Genomic DNA, 12,738 nt, shown 5'->3' with positions numbered 1-12,738 from the left:
GTCTGCTCCTCTGCCTATATTGTCCTACAGCTCCTCGACATTCTGCTACTGCCCCACTAACAAAGTTCAAAGTACATGATCAAAGTTTGTATACATTACACAACCTTGAGATTTGTCTCCTTCCAGGCAGCCACAAAACAAAGAAACTCCAAAGGATTCCATTAAAAAAGACCAAACACCCGATACTCAGAGAAAGGAAAAAGATGTGCAAACAATGCAAGTAAACAAACACAGCATTGAGAACAGAACTTGTACAGAAGACACAAAGCCAGGCATCACTGCAGCTGGAGCAAGCCACAGCCTCAGATCCTCGCACAGCAAGTAGACGCCACAGGACCACAGACACGAGCCAGGCACCACAGCCTCAGGTCAGCACAGAACTGAGTAAGCATTGTAGAGCAGCAATCAGAACCAGCCCAACCCTGGTACAGACACGCTAGCATTTCCAGTCTGGCCTGGTGCTTAGATTGTACACACATATTGAGGGGTTCCTCACTCTGACATCTCTGGGGTCTGGACCCCGCCCCATGATTCAGCCCATATTCAACCTTTCCAATTCAGTCCAGTGCTTAAACCAATCAGACATCTGGACTTCCTTCACTCTTGCCTCCACTTGCCTTGGCTATCCCTCGCATCCAATGGCCTCCATATCTCACCTTCGCCTCTTCTCGCCAAGCTTCACCTTTGTGCGATTCTCCATTGTTTGGAATGATAGTTATTAGTAAGGTGTTTAGTAGTTTCGTTTTTTAATTTGCTGGCAACAAGTAGTCACTGGGTGTCACCAGCTCCATCGTAAACTGGAGCCGTCAGGACCACAACCAGGTTAAACCTTCAAAGAATCTAAAATCTCTTTTCCAAAATCTCCAAATTGAATTAAATTGACTTTATTTCTTACATCCTTCACGCACAAGTAAAAATCTTTACATTACGTCTCCATCTAAATGTGTAATCATAGTAATTTATAATAAATAGAACAGTCAATGTAACATAGAATACACATAAACCAGTGTGAGTTAATCAGTCTGATGGCCTGGTGGAAGAAGCTGTCCCAGAGCCTGTTGGTCTTGACTTTTATGCTGCGGTACCGTTTCCCAGATGGTAGCAGCTGGATTAGATAATGGTTGGGGTGACTTGGGTCTCCAATGATCCTTCGGGCCCTTTTTACACACCTATCTTTGTAAAGTTCACAATTACAGATGCTGAGGAACTTAAAACTGTTTACCCTTTCAACCCCAGATCCATTAATGTAAGTAGGGATTAGCCTGTCTCCATTCCCCCTGTAATCCACAACCAGCTCCTTTGTTTTTGCAACATTAAGGGAGAGGTTGTTTTCTTGACGCCGCTATGTCAGAGAGATGACTTCTTCCTGTAGGCCACCTCGTTATTGCTTGAGATTAGGGTTTAATTAGCAGATTAGAGCTGTGGGTGGCGACACAGTCATGGGTATACAGGAGGGACTTAGTATATAGCTCTGAGGGGCTCCTGTATTGACAGTCAGAGGGGTGAAGGTGAGGAAGCCCACTCTTACCACTTGCCAGTGATCTGACAGGAAGTCCAGGATCCAGCTGCACAAGGCAGGGACAAGGCCAAGATCTCTGAGCTTCTTGTTGAACTTGGATGGAACTATGGTGTTGAATGCTGAACTGTAGTCCAAGAACAGCATTCTCACATAAGCATCCTTCTTCTCCAGATGTGTAAGAACGGTATGTAGAGCAGTGACTATTGCATTGTTTGTAGGTAGGCAAATTGCCACTTACCAAATTGCAAATTTACCACTTTGCAAATTGCAAATTATCAGTTTGGGTGGTAGCAAGCTGCAGATGTAATCCTTGACCAGCCTCTCAAAGCATTTGCTTATTATTGAGGTGAACGCGACAGGATGCCAGTCATTCAGGCGTGTTACCTTGGTCTTTTTTGGTACAGGGACAATGGTGGATAATTTGAAGCAGGAGGGTACTCTACACTGGGAGAGGGAGAGATTAAAAATGTCAGTAAACACACCTGCCAGTTGTTCTGTACACATCCTGAGTACCTGCCCTGGGATGCCGTCAAGTCCCGTTGCCTTGTGACTGTCCACTTGTTGGAAACATGTGCATACCTCGGTCTCAGAGATGACCAGGTTGCAGGCTGTAGTGGTGGCTTTCCTTGGAGGCTCAGAGTTAGCCAGATCAAACCGAGCATAAAAGCGATTGAGCTCATCTGGGAGCGAGGCCGCGATGTTAGCGGCACCACAACATTTGGCTTTGAAGTCTGCTATGGTACGCAGCTCTCACCACAAGTCACGTGTGCTATTCCTTATGAATCTTTGGTTCAGTCTTGTCCCTGTATTGTTTCGCAGCCTTGATAGCTTTGCACAGATCATATCTGCTGTTCTTGAGCTCTAGCTGATCGCCAGCAAAAGTAAAATTTTGAACATCCAGAAATATTTTAAAAGCTTTACACCTAGAACATCCTTCAAGGTTAGAGCCATAGCCTGTGAACTATCTTTTTTTTTTGAGAAATTTTAGAACAAAACTTCAGTTATCTACTGCCACTACTCAAGCCTCTGTACTCAGTGCTTCAAGCCATCAAAACTCGCATACAGGGCAAATAAGTTCAGATATCAGGATGCATGGGGGCATGTAGTAACAATATCTAGCTCAAAATTGGTTGTGCTGTTGAAAGTGTTAAGTAACTGTTCATGGGGTTGTTATATTTTTAAACTTTAAAACATTAAAATCAATTGAAAGCATAATAGGAGCTGGGAAATAAATGGGTGCACACTGCTTTTACTTCAGTGAGCTGTGGATGTATAATATGGTGGTGTAATGACATATGCCATTTATGTACTTTTACATATAACCCACAATGCATGATGTAAACAAAGAATGCTTAATCAAACAATATTACTGAAATATTAAATAGACAACACTCCTCCTGCTTAGCTACAAACTCCAACTCAATACATAATGTATCTCACATCATATATATGCACACACACATATACACACACAATATACTATACAACTACCATATAGACACCCACAGTACAGTAAATTTTAGATGGTCCCATTCAGGCCTCATGATTTAATCACTGTGAAGGCCTTCTTGCTCTTGCGGGATGATGCCTATCCTGACGAGAGGGATCACTGCTTGACAGGTGAAACTTAATGGCTGTGGAATAATGTCAGGTTCTGGGGCCTCCTCTGTGGTGGTTGTAGGAGTTGACTCTGTGACTGCAAGAAGTGGTTCTGATAGCTCTGGGCACCTTTCTTCTGGATGAGTTGGCATCCTGAACAGTGCACAACAAGCTTCACTGAATGAAGTGGATGATGAGTATATTGTCAAACATCACTATTTTCTTTAATTTTGAAAGCCTCTTCATACTGCCTTGCCCATTGGCATTTCTTCCTAATCTGTAGTCATGACTTCAAGGGGTGAGGCACAGTAGCCAGGTTTGGCAGGAACTTGTTACAGTAATTGACAAATCCTAAAAAATGACTAGACACATCCTTTGGCCATGGGGCATTCACCACTGCTTGAATTTTCTCAGCACACTTGTGTAATCCTTGTGCATTAATGGTGTGACCACAGTAAGTGATGCTTGGTTTAAAGAATTCACACTTCTGGCCTATAATCTTCTAATCTTTTTAATGCTTTCTTGAGAATTTGGAGATGTTCCTTGTTATCCGTACTGGTAACACTGAGCACCTGGTCTACAGCATTCTACAGGAGTGCAGGTGCTACTCCAAAGATCAGCCTATTATAGCAAAAGCCCTGTATGAGCATTTATGGTGAGAAACATTTGGACTCTTCCATCTCAATCTGTAGGAAGGACTCAGTGAAGTCCACATTGCTAAAGTGTTACCTTCCAGAAAGGTTTGCAAGAAATCAGGAATTGATAATGCACCATCTGTTCAATTCAGCCATGTAAACTAAAATGGATTCCCCTTCTTTTTGATTCCACTTATGAAACCTGAAGCGTTCTGCAATTATAGTTTTGGTTCTAAATGTTCCGCCATTACTTTCACAATATCAGCAAAGATCATTTTTGGCTGATTTGGTTAAAGCAGTTAAACTTCTAAGCAAACTTTATTCCATTAAACCCAATACACTTAGCAAAACTGGCAGCCGCTTCTCATAGTCTATTCCATTTATTGCTCAATTTGCTCAGTATACCAATGTAGCCAGCCATTTATGCTCATTAAAATTTCTTATCGTGCATTAATTTGAGCCCATGCAAGTCTGTTTTCAGCCTTTAAAAAAAAACTTGACAGTCTTTCTCCTCTTGCAAAGAAAAAGACGCTTTTTTTTAAAAACTCAACCTTTTCTGCAGTGCTTTTTTAAAAAAAACATGTCTTGCTGCACTTCCAACAGGTAGGTAGTTGTCTCGAGTTTATTTAAAACTTACGGATCGTCACGCATGATTTATAACACCAAAACAAAAACTAATTGAAAGGAAAACAAGGGAGGGAATGTGAGACCAACTTCGTTTTAACTTTAAGCAAGGCATGTGTATATGACAGTGGTGTATTGATGCACATCATTATATACTTCTACAAATAAATTGCAATGCATCATGTAAACAAAGACTGCTTTACCAAACAATAAGTTTAAACATTACTGAAATATTAAATACACAATGGAGGGAGTGGAGGAAGGAGAAGAGAAGGAATAATAGCAAAGTTTAATGACTCAGAATATCCAAGGCTGCAAGCAACATTCTTTCACTGCAATGAACCATGCAGTGACAACCAAGCTATACGTAATCCACACTGGCCAAAACCAGTTTCTATTCTTACCAGTTCCCTAGCTGCATAGTTAACCTATTAATCTTGTGTTGTGATTTTCTTACTGCTGGCAACCATAACCACAACATTATCAGGAAGTATTTCACATAGAGGTGGCCAAATATAATTTGTTTTAAATGCCATGAAAATCAAAATCAATATTTATATTCCCTTGTCTTCACATTTCAAAACTTGCCAATTATCCTCTTCCTCAAATAAGCTCTTTGGAAGCCTTCAACATTGAAAGATAACATAGGTTAGAAACTATGTAGTTCTTGGAAAGGTTTATTAATTGTCAAATTGTAAGGATCCAATAAATATATTTGAGAATTCTATCATTGAAAACTTAATTACATAAGAAATAAAAGTAGCTGCAAACCTTTCAGCTCCATCAAGCCTGATCTTCTATTTCAGCACCATTTGCCTGCAATAACCCAAAGATTTCACTAACCAAAAAATCTACTGACCTTGTTCTTGATTATACCCAGTTTGTGAGCCTCTCAGCCGCTTTGGTTTCTCCAGTTGTATGGGAAGGAATTTTTTCTTCCCATCCTTGTGCTGACTGGCTCACTCATTTTTGAGACCACGATCACAGCCCTAGAAATCTCAAGCCTGGTGAAGTGTCAACATTATATTTACCATCAAGCACTTAAAAAAAAATCTTTCAACGGGGATCATATCCAAACGCTAATAAAATAATAAAGCTAAGCTCTTCAATGTTTTCCATGAGTAGATGACCTCCTATTGCACAGCTTTACCCATTCACCTACTTGTCCGCAATTTCCTGATGTCTATTTGCATCCTGCACAGAATAGCAATTGGATCCTTTATCCAAATATCAAACATCTGTTGGCCCAGTGTTAATTCTTACTAACCTAGTCTAATTGCAGCCTCGCAACCTAAGAACAACTCATTTTATCCTAACCTCCATTTTCTATCCACTAGCCAATCTTCAGTACATGCTAGTATATACTCCACTATAATTTTGTTTAATAATTAAAGTGAAAATGCCACACTCAAGAGTATATTCAAAGCACTCCCAATGCCTCTCTCCTACTTGATACATCACTAAATGAACGGAGGAAAACAAGAAAGTTAGTGAATCATGGAAGTAGTGAATATTTTGAATGGGGGGGGGGGGGGGGGGAGGCATACAGTGGAAGAAAAAGAACGAGAGCCAGAAATAAGTAATGCACCAAGATGCATTCAATTCCAATCATTAAACTCCATGTCCACCTTAAGTTATACCAAAACATGCTGCAAAGATCAGCTTTTTCATGAGTGGCCTGCAATGCCTGTAGGTTGTTCATCCAAAGATATTATTGTCAGTGGTGTTCAAACATGCATTGCACACCAGGGATGCTACCGAATGCTCAAGCACTACTCAACTTTCATACTTATGGACAATTGAGTTCAGGAGAATCTCAGCTAAAAGTGTAAGAGGCAAGAAATGGAAATATCTTGTCAAGGTAGTTTTAGACTTACCAGAAAGTCTAATATTTGACAGCTAAATCTGCATTTACAGATGCAAGGCCTTAAAGAAACAGCACGCACACAAACAAAATACTGTAAAGGCCAGAAATATGAAATACAGATTGCTGGAAGTACTCCAGAGGTAGGGCAGAATGAGGAGACTAAGAGCTAAAAATTTTAGGTTGACGACCCTTCATCAAGAGGGTAGCACATTATGAGGAAACCCTGGAAAGTCTGGACAGCAAAGATGCTCTTTATTGATTACAGCCCAGCATTCAATACTATCAAGCCCTCAAAATTAATCTACAAGCTTCAAGATCTTTACCTCAATACCTCTTTATGCAATTGGATCATCGATTTCCTTACTTGCAAACCCCAGACAGTTTGGATTGGCCAGAACATCCCCTCATCTCCCTGCCCCCACTCCTTAGCCCCTTGCTCTACTCCCTTTGCACTTATGACTTTGTGGCTAGGCACTGCTCCAACGCCATATTCAAGTTTGCTGAAGACAGCACTGTCGTAGGCTGAATCAAAGGTGGCGATGAATCAGCAGATAGGAGGGAGACTGAAAATCAGGCTGAGTGATGCCATAACAACAACCTTGGTCTTGCTGACTCACTGTCAGCAAGACCAAGGAGCTGATTACTGACTTCAGGAGAAAATTAGAGGTCCATGAACCATCAGAGGTGGAGAGGGTCAGCAATTTAAAATTCCTCTGTTATTTCAGAAGACCTGTCCTGGACCCAGCACGCAAGTGCAATTACAAAGAAAGTATGGCAGTCACTACTTCCTTAGGAGCTTGCAAATATTCAGCATGACATCTTAAACTTAGACAAGCTTCTATAGAAGTGTGGTGGAAAGTATACTGACCGGCTGCATCACATCTGGTACGAACAGAAAATCTTATAAAAAGTAATGGATATGGCCCAGTCTATCACAGGTAAAGCACTCCCCACCATTGAGCACATGTACACAGAGCATAGTCGTAGGAAAGAAGCAGCTATCAAATCACCCAGATCTCTTCTCAGGTACAGGAGCTTTGGGACTCAGCAGCATGCTCAGTAACAGTCATCACCCCTCAACCATCAGGCTCTTGAACCAAAATGGATAACTTCATGCACTTTCACTTGCCCCATCACAGAAATATTTCCACAATCTATAGACTCACTTTCAAAGACTTCATCTCATGTTCTCGATATTTATTATTAGTATTATTTCTTTATGTATTTGCACAGTTGGTTGTCTTTTGCACAGTGTGCCTAGTCAGTGCAGTTTTTCACTGATTCTATTATGGTTATTGGATTTACTGAGTATGCTTATAAGATAATGAACTTCAGGGTTGAATATGGTAATGCATGTATGCTGATAATAAATTTACTTTGAACATTTGGTAAATATTCCATTATTTAAATTAGAAAGGGCTTAATCTATGCTGGTATATTTTCTACTGAAATAATATTTCTATGCTACATATTTAATACATTAAGAAACGATGTACAAAGTCAAGATAAATTATGTAAATTATTGAAAATGGAAAATAATCATTTCAAGTCTTTAAACTTAAAGAATTCCATGAGCTTACGTACATATTGCACGTAACTAAACATTAGCTGAATGATGTAATAATATGGTTTGGTACCCTGTAATGAAAAGGTCCCAACTTTACTCAAAAGGCTGACACCCAGATGCAGACTTCTGAATAATCCAGTACATCTAAACCAAAGTCAGGGTGGTTAACTGTTCCAAACAGCAATAACCAGCAAGTGACACATAAACATTATGTTGATGACCTAAAAGAGTCTGTTGCACATTTGTGATTATGTTTAACTAACAAGAACTAGTTCCCAAAGAGGAAACATTAAAGCTAAGGTAATCAAACAGTCTAAACAGGACTGCACTAAAACAACTCTGGTGTGCAAGTTATCTACATAAACTACGGTGAAGCTAGTTTTAAACTTGCTTCTAGAAGACCAAACCACCAGGCCTATTTTTTGGTTAATCAAAACTCTTATGACTTATTGTTTACAATACCAGAGAATGAAAAGTGCAAAAGAGTATTTGCCCGATATTAATACTGGGTTTGTGTTATGATGACTGCTGTTAATTTATCAGTACCTCATTAGGTGGAGGCAATCCAGAGTACAAACGATACATTTCAGCAATAAAAATGTTGAACTGGCAAATTAGCCCAAGGAAACAATACTGGACTTCACCATATTCAGTTACGTCACAATTTAAACTTCTGTTTAGGATGCCGACAACACCACGAAAATGTAACCATGAGAAAAATAAAAGTTAAACCTTTATAAAACTAAAACAATTCAGAGAACTTAGAAATTATGGGTAATTAGAAGCTGGATATTTCAATGATTATGCCATTCTTGGGATTGAACCCACAGTGTCATGGCAGTTAGCACAACACCATTACGGTTCGGGGCTTTGGAGTTCAATTCTTGCACTGTCTACGGAGGGTTTGTATGTTCCCCCTGTGAACCATGTGGGTTTCCTTTGGGTGCTCTGGCTTCCTCCCATTGTCCAAAGACAAACCAGTTAGTTGGTTAATAGGTCATTGTAAATTGTTCTGTGATTAGGCTTGTGATAAATAGGTGGGCTGCTAGATGGTGCAGCTCATTGGGCCAGAAGGGCCTGTTCCACACTCTCTCTGAATAAATATACAAACATATGAAGCTTAAAACAGCTAGAATAATGTGAAATACTGCATTTATAATTGAAGGGATGAGGAAGCTTCAACTTATTCTAGCTCAGATTACATTAGAGATAGCTGAGAAACATAGCTGCAAATCAGATTTAAAGTATCATGATCAAGTATTGTGCAACAAAGCCAAAAAGAGCATAAAGAAAGGGATCTTTTTACATTTTGTCTAAAATTACACAAAATAATTTCATGTGATTTGAATTTCAGCGTTAGTCTGAAGAAACTGGCTAGCACAGTTTATTAATCACCCAACATAAATCAGATGAATAATTCATTGAAAATAAGTTCAAAGTGTAGTTAAGAACACAGATCAAATGAGTGTTCCGTACATACTTCCTCACAGACTTCTCGGACAGCAGCCACACTTGGTTCCTCATCAGGTTCCATGCCACCGCCTGGCACAATCCACTTGTCTGGATGACGACTGCTGCTGACCAACAGAACCTAGGATAAAAGAGTATTTAACTTAGGAAAAGGGCACTGTTGTTTTCTTGCATCATCTTCAAATGCTTTTAAAATGCATTAGATATGACCACATTTTCAAAACATTTAGCAGACCCTGAAATTAGAACTTTAAAAAAAGGTATCAAAGGCCATTAATTAATTTTTCCTAAGGAATTTATGAATTAACTAACCATAAATAATGATGCTCAAGTTTTATATCCTCTACAGAACCCTGCATAAATTAAATATAGAATTTAATCAATTTAATGTAGAGCATTCTTATAACTGGATATAGTTTGAACACCAGGGTTCTTTTCCACTGATGCCATGCAATTCAGTTATTATCCATAGCAATACGGCAAACTATTAACTGTAAGCAAAGTCAATTTTTTTGGGTGAATTTTATTCTAAATGCGAACAATGGCTACTGCAGTATCAACAGAACCCACTTGACCATTTATGCCTGATAGAGGTAGATTCACAAGTTTCAATGCTCGATTTCAGTTTTCAATATTTTTGTAATGTAGCAATCATAATATTTATATATGACTATTGAAAATACATTTCTAGTTTGAAAGCAAAAATAATCTAATCCACACATTATAATTTCATAAAAATTGCAATTAAGGTAAACTAAGATTTAATGAGTTGCTATTTTAACTCACAATAAAACTGTTTGCATATCATTAAAATAACCACAGAAATGATGGGAAAGTCACTTCACTTCTTACAGGTTTCTACCTCAGTGCTTTTTAGTAAAGATTCTACATTCTATCAGCCTCCACATTCTCTTCAAAATCACACACTGCCCTGCCTTGAAAATATATAACCATTCCTTCAGTTACTGGGTCATAATCCTAGCCCACCATCTAATAGCATTGTGAAATTGGCTTCACCAAACAGATATTTGGAACTTTATTTCTGCTTCTCTTTTTACCAACAGGTTTGTTTTTTTTTAAAAAACAATTCACTATACATTCAGGCAATTAACTCATTAGCAATCAATTGTCACAATTTCAGGAATTCCCTGCTGTCACTAGGATCAAGCTAGGAACATGGTCAACAGAAAACCAGACATCAAATATGCATTAAACTATCTTGTTATTTCTGTAGGTTACATTATTAACATTGCCAACAACCAGCACCACACATGCATGGCTCTAAGGAGGCAGGTGCTGTGCTGAGTGATTCATCTCCCAAAACCTTTTCACAGCATTCACAAAGCACAGGAACATTAATTAAAAAAATCTTTTAAATTCTTTGGTAACTGCAATAACTGAGACTTCAGAGCTCCATTTTTTTTAAAAAAAGTCACTGTCAATTAATAGCTGAGCTTAATCATGCCCACAATTAAACACTACAACATCTGTACTATCAATGGATTTAATAGTAAATCACACTTTCAGATGCTACCTTTGCCAAGTTGGGGCTGGGATACAACTCAAAATAACTTTTGCAGATTGCTCTACCCTCAAGCCATTACTATTTCTGCTTTACTAACACAACCAATTATCATCCTTACAAAATTTTAACAGCAATTTTGGGACAATGCATCCTGCAATTCAGAGAGGCAGAGAGGCAGAGAGGCAGAGAGGCAGAGAGGCAGAGAGGCAGAGAGGCAGAGAGGCAGAGAGGCAGAGAGGCAGAGAGGCAGAGAGGCAGAGAGGCAGAGAGGCAGAGAGGCAGAGAGACAGAGAGACAGAGAGACAGAGAGACAGAGAGACAGAGAGCGATCCATACGTGGGAGTGCTTTGATGTATTATCTTGCCATCATCAAGTTACTTTCTTATAGTTTATGACTAATGCATCCACTTCTGACTTGGAATCATTATTTTAAAAAGGGTCTATTCCACGTTTGGATTTTTGTCAGGTGTAGTTACAGATCTTGAGTGAACTACATTCGAGAGTTTTATTTGCATTTAAATAGCCAATCCTAATCCATTTGCAAATGAAAATATACTTCACAATTCTCAGACAAGACTGTATGAAAAAAGTTGGAAACTTGCAATTCATTGCATATTGATCTTTCAAATTGTCTCGATATCAAGAATATGGTACTTCAGATTACATCATCAAAGATGATCCAATTTCAGCAGGACTGAACAGTGCCATCCATTCAGATAGTGTGCAAATATATGCTTTAATCGGAAAAGAAAAGGTACACAGGAAATCTTGTTGATCTGCACTATTATGTATCTAATTAATTCCAGGTCTATTCCTTTCATTTGCTAGTACAGATTGAGCACCCCTTATCCAAAACCGAAAAACCTCTGAAATCCAAAGTTTTTTTTTGAGAGTTGATATGACATCACAAATAGAAAATCTCACAAAGCATTGGGAAGGTTCCAACAGAAAAACACCACATAAAGTGAAAAATGAAGATCTCGACTATGTACTGAAAGAACTGATTAATCAGTGGAGTGAACAGACACTGCTTTACAGTATGCTGACCATGAAACAAACTGAAAATTGAAAATAACTGAATATTCAGCACGCTGGTTGCAGAAATTTAAGAGAAAGCATGGCATTAATTTTTTTTCTTAAAAAGAAAAAATGTCTGCTGACCGCGAAGCAGCAGAGAAATTCATTAATGAGTTTCCAAGATTGTCATTGATGAAAATCTAACACCAGAACAATTCTACAATGCTGATTGTTTTTAATACCTTACATAAAACCTAAAAAGTGTAAAATACAAACAGAATGAACTGCTATTTTTTTTTAAACAAAACACAGCGTCATAGGTGGAAACTGAAAGCATGTTAGTGTTTGTTGTTGTTCAATAGCTGATTCAGGTATTCTCTCAATGCTGCCGTGCTGGTTTTGTCCACACATTATATTAATGGCATGTAATAGTTTTTATTGTTAAGTACATGTGTTATGAACAAAGATAAGAAGTACTGCTGACCAGTAGCACATAAATTCAGAATTGGAAATGATGATGATCCCAAGTTATTGATTTATACATTCCAAAATCTGAAAAATCCAAAAACTGAAACACTTTTGGCTCCAAGCATTTTGGTTAAGACACCAATTTGTTTGCAATAATGTATAAACACTTTTGGCTCCAAGCATTTTGGTTAAGACACCAATTTGTTTGCAATAATGTATAAACACTTTTGGCTCCAAGCATTTTGGATAAGACACCAATTTGCTTGCAATAATGTATAAACCCATCAGTAGCGAGTGCACTACAATGGGTTGGCATTCATTGTATTGCACTCCATGACACTGAGGAATACAAAGCAGATTCCATCATTTACACTCAGCTGCCCACTTTTATCCAGTGTATTGTTTTTAAATCTAGTGGGCTTCAGGCACAAAAGGCACCATCAGTTC

At 38.6% G+C, this 12,738-nt stretch overlaps 1 protein-coding gene across 1 annotated transcript in view; it reads right to left on the bottom strand.

The window, feature by feature from the left end:
• LOC140717158 (diphosphoinositol polyphosphate phosphohydrolase 1) overlaps positions 1 to 12,738 on the bottom strand; it is a 76,059-nt gene that overhangs the window by 26,114 nt on the left and 37,207 nt on the right. The window contains exon 2 of the mRNA XM_073030442.1: positions 9,292 to 9,402. Within this exon, the coding sequence (XP_072886543.1) occupies positions 9,292 to 9,402 (111 nt within the window). The remainder of the gene's footprint in view (positions 1 to 9,291; positions 9,403 to 12,738) is intronic.

Source organism: Hemitrygon akajei, chromosome 27 (genome assembly GCF_048418815.1).
Source record: "Hemitrygon akajei chromosome 27, sHemAka1.3, whole genome shotgun sequence".
In the NCBI taxonomy this organism is placed as follows: Eukaryota; Metazoa; Chordata; class Chondrichthyes; order Myliobatiformes; family Dasyatidae; genus Hemitrygon; species Hemitrygon akajei.
Note: the sequence above shows the minus strand (reverse complement) of the source record. Positions and strands in the feature narration are given on the sequence as shown.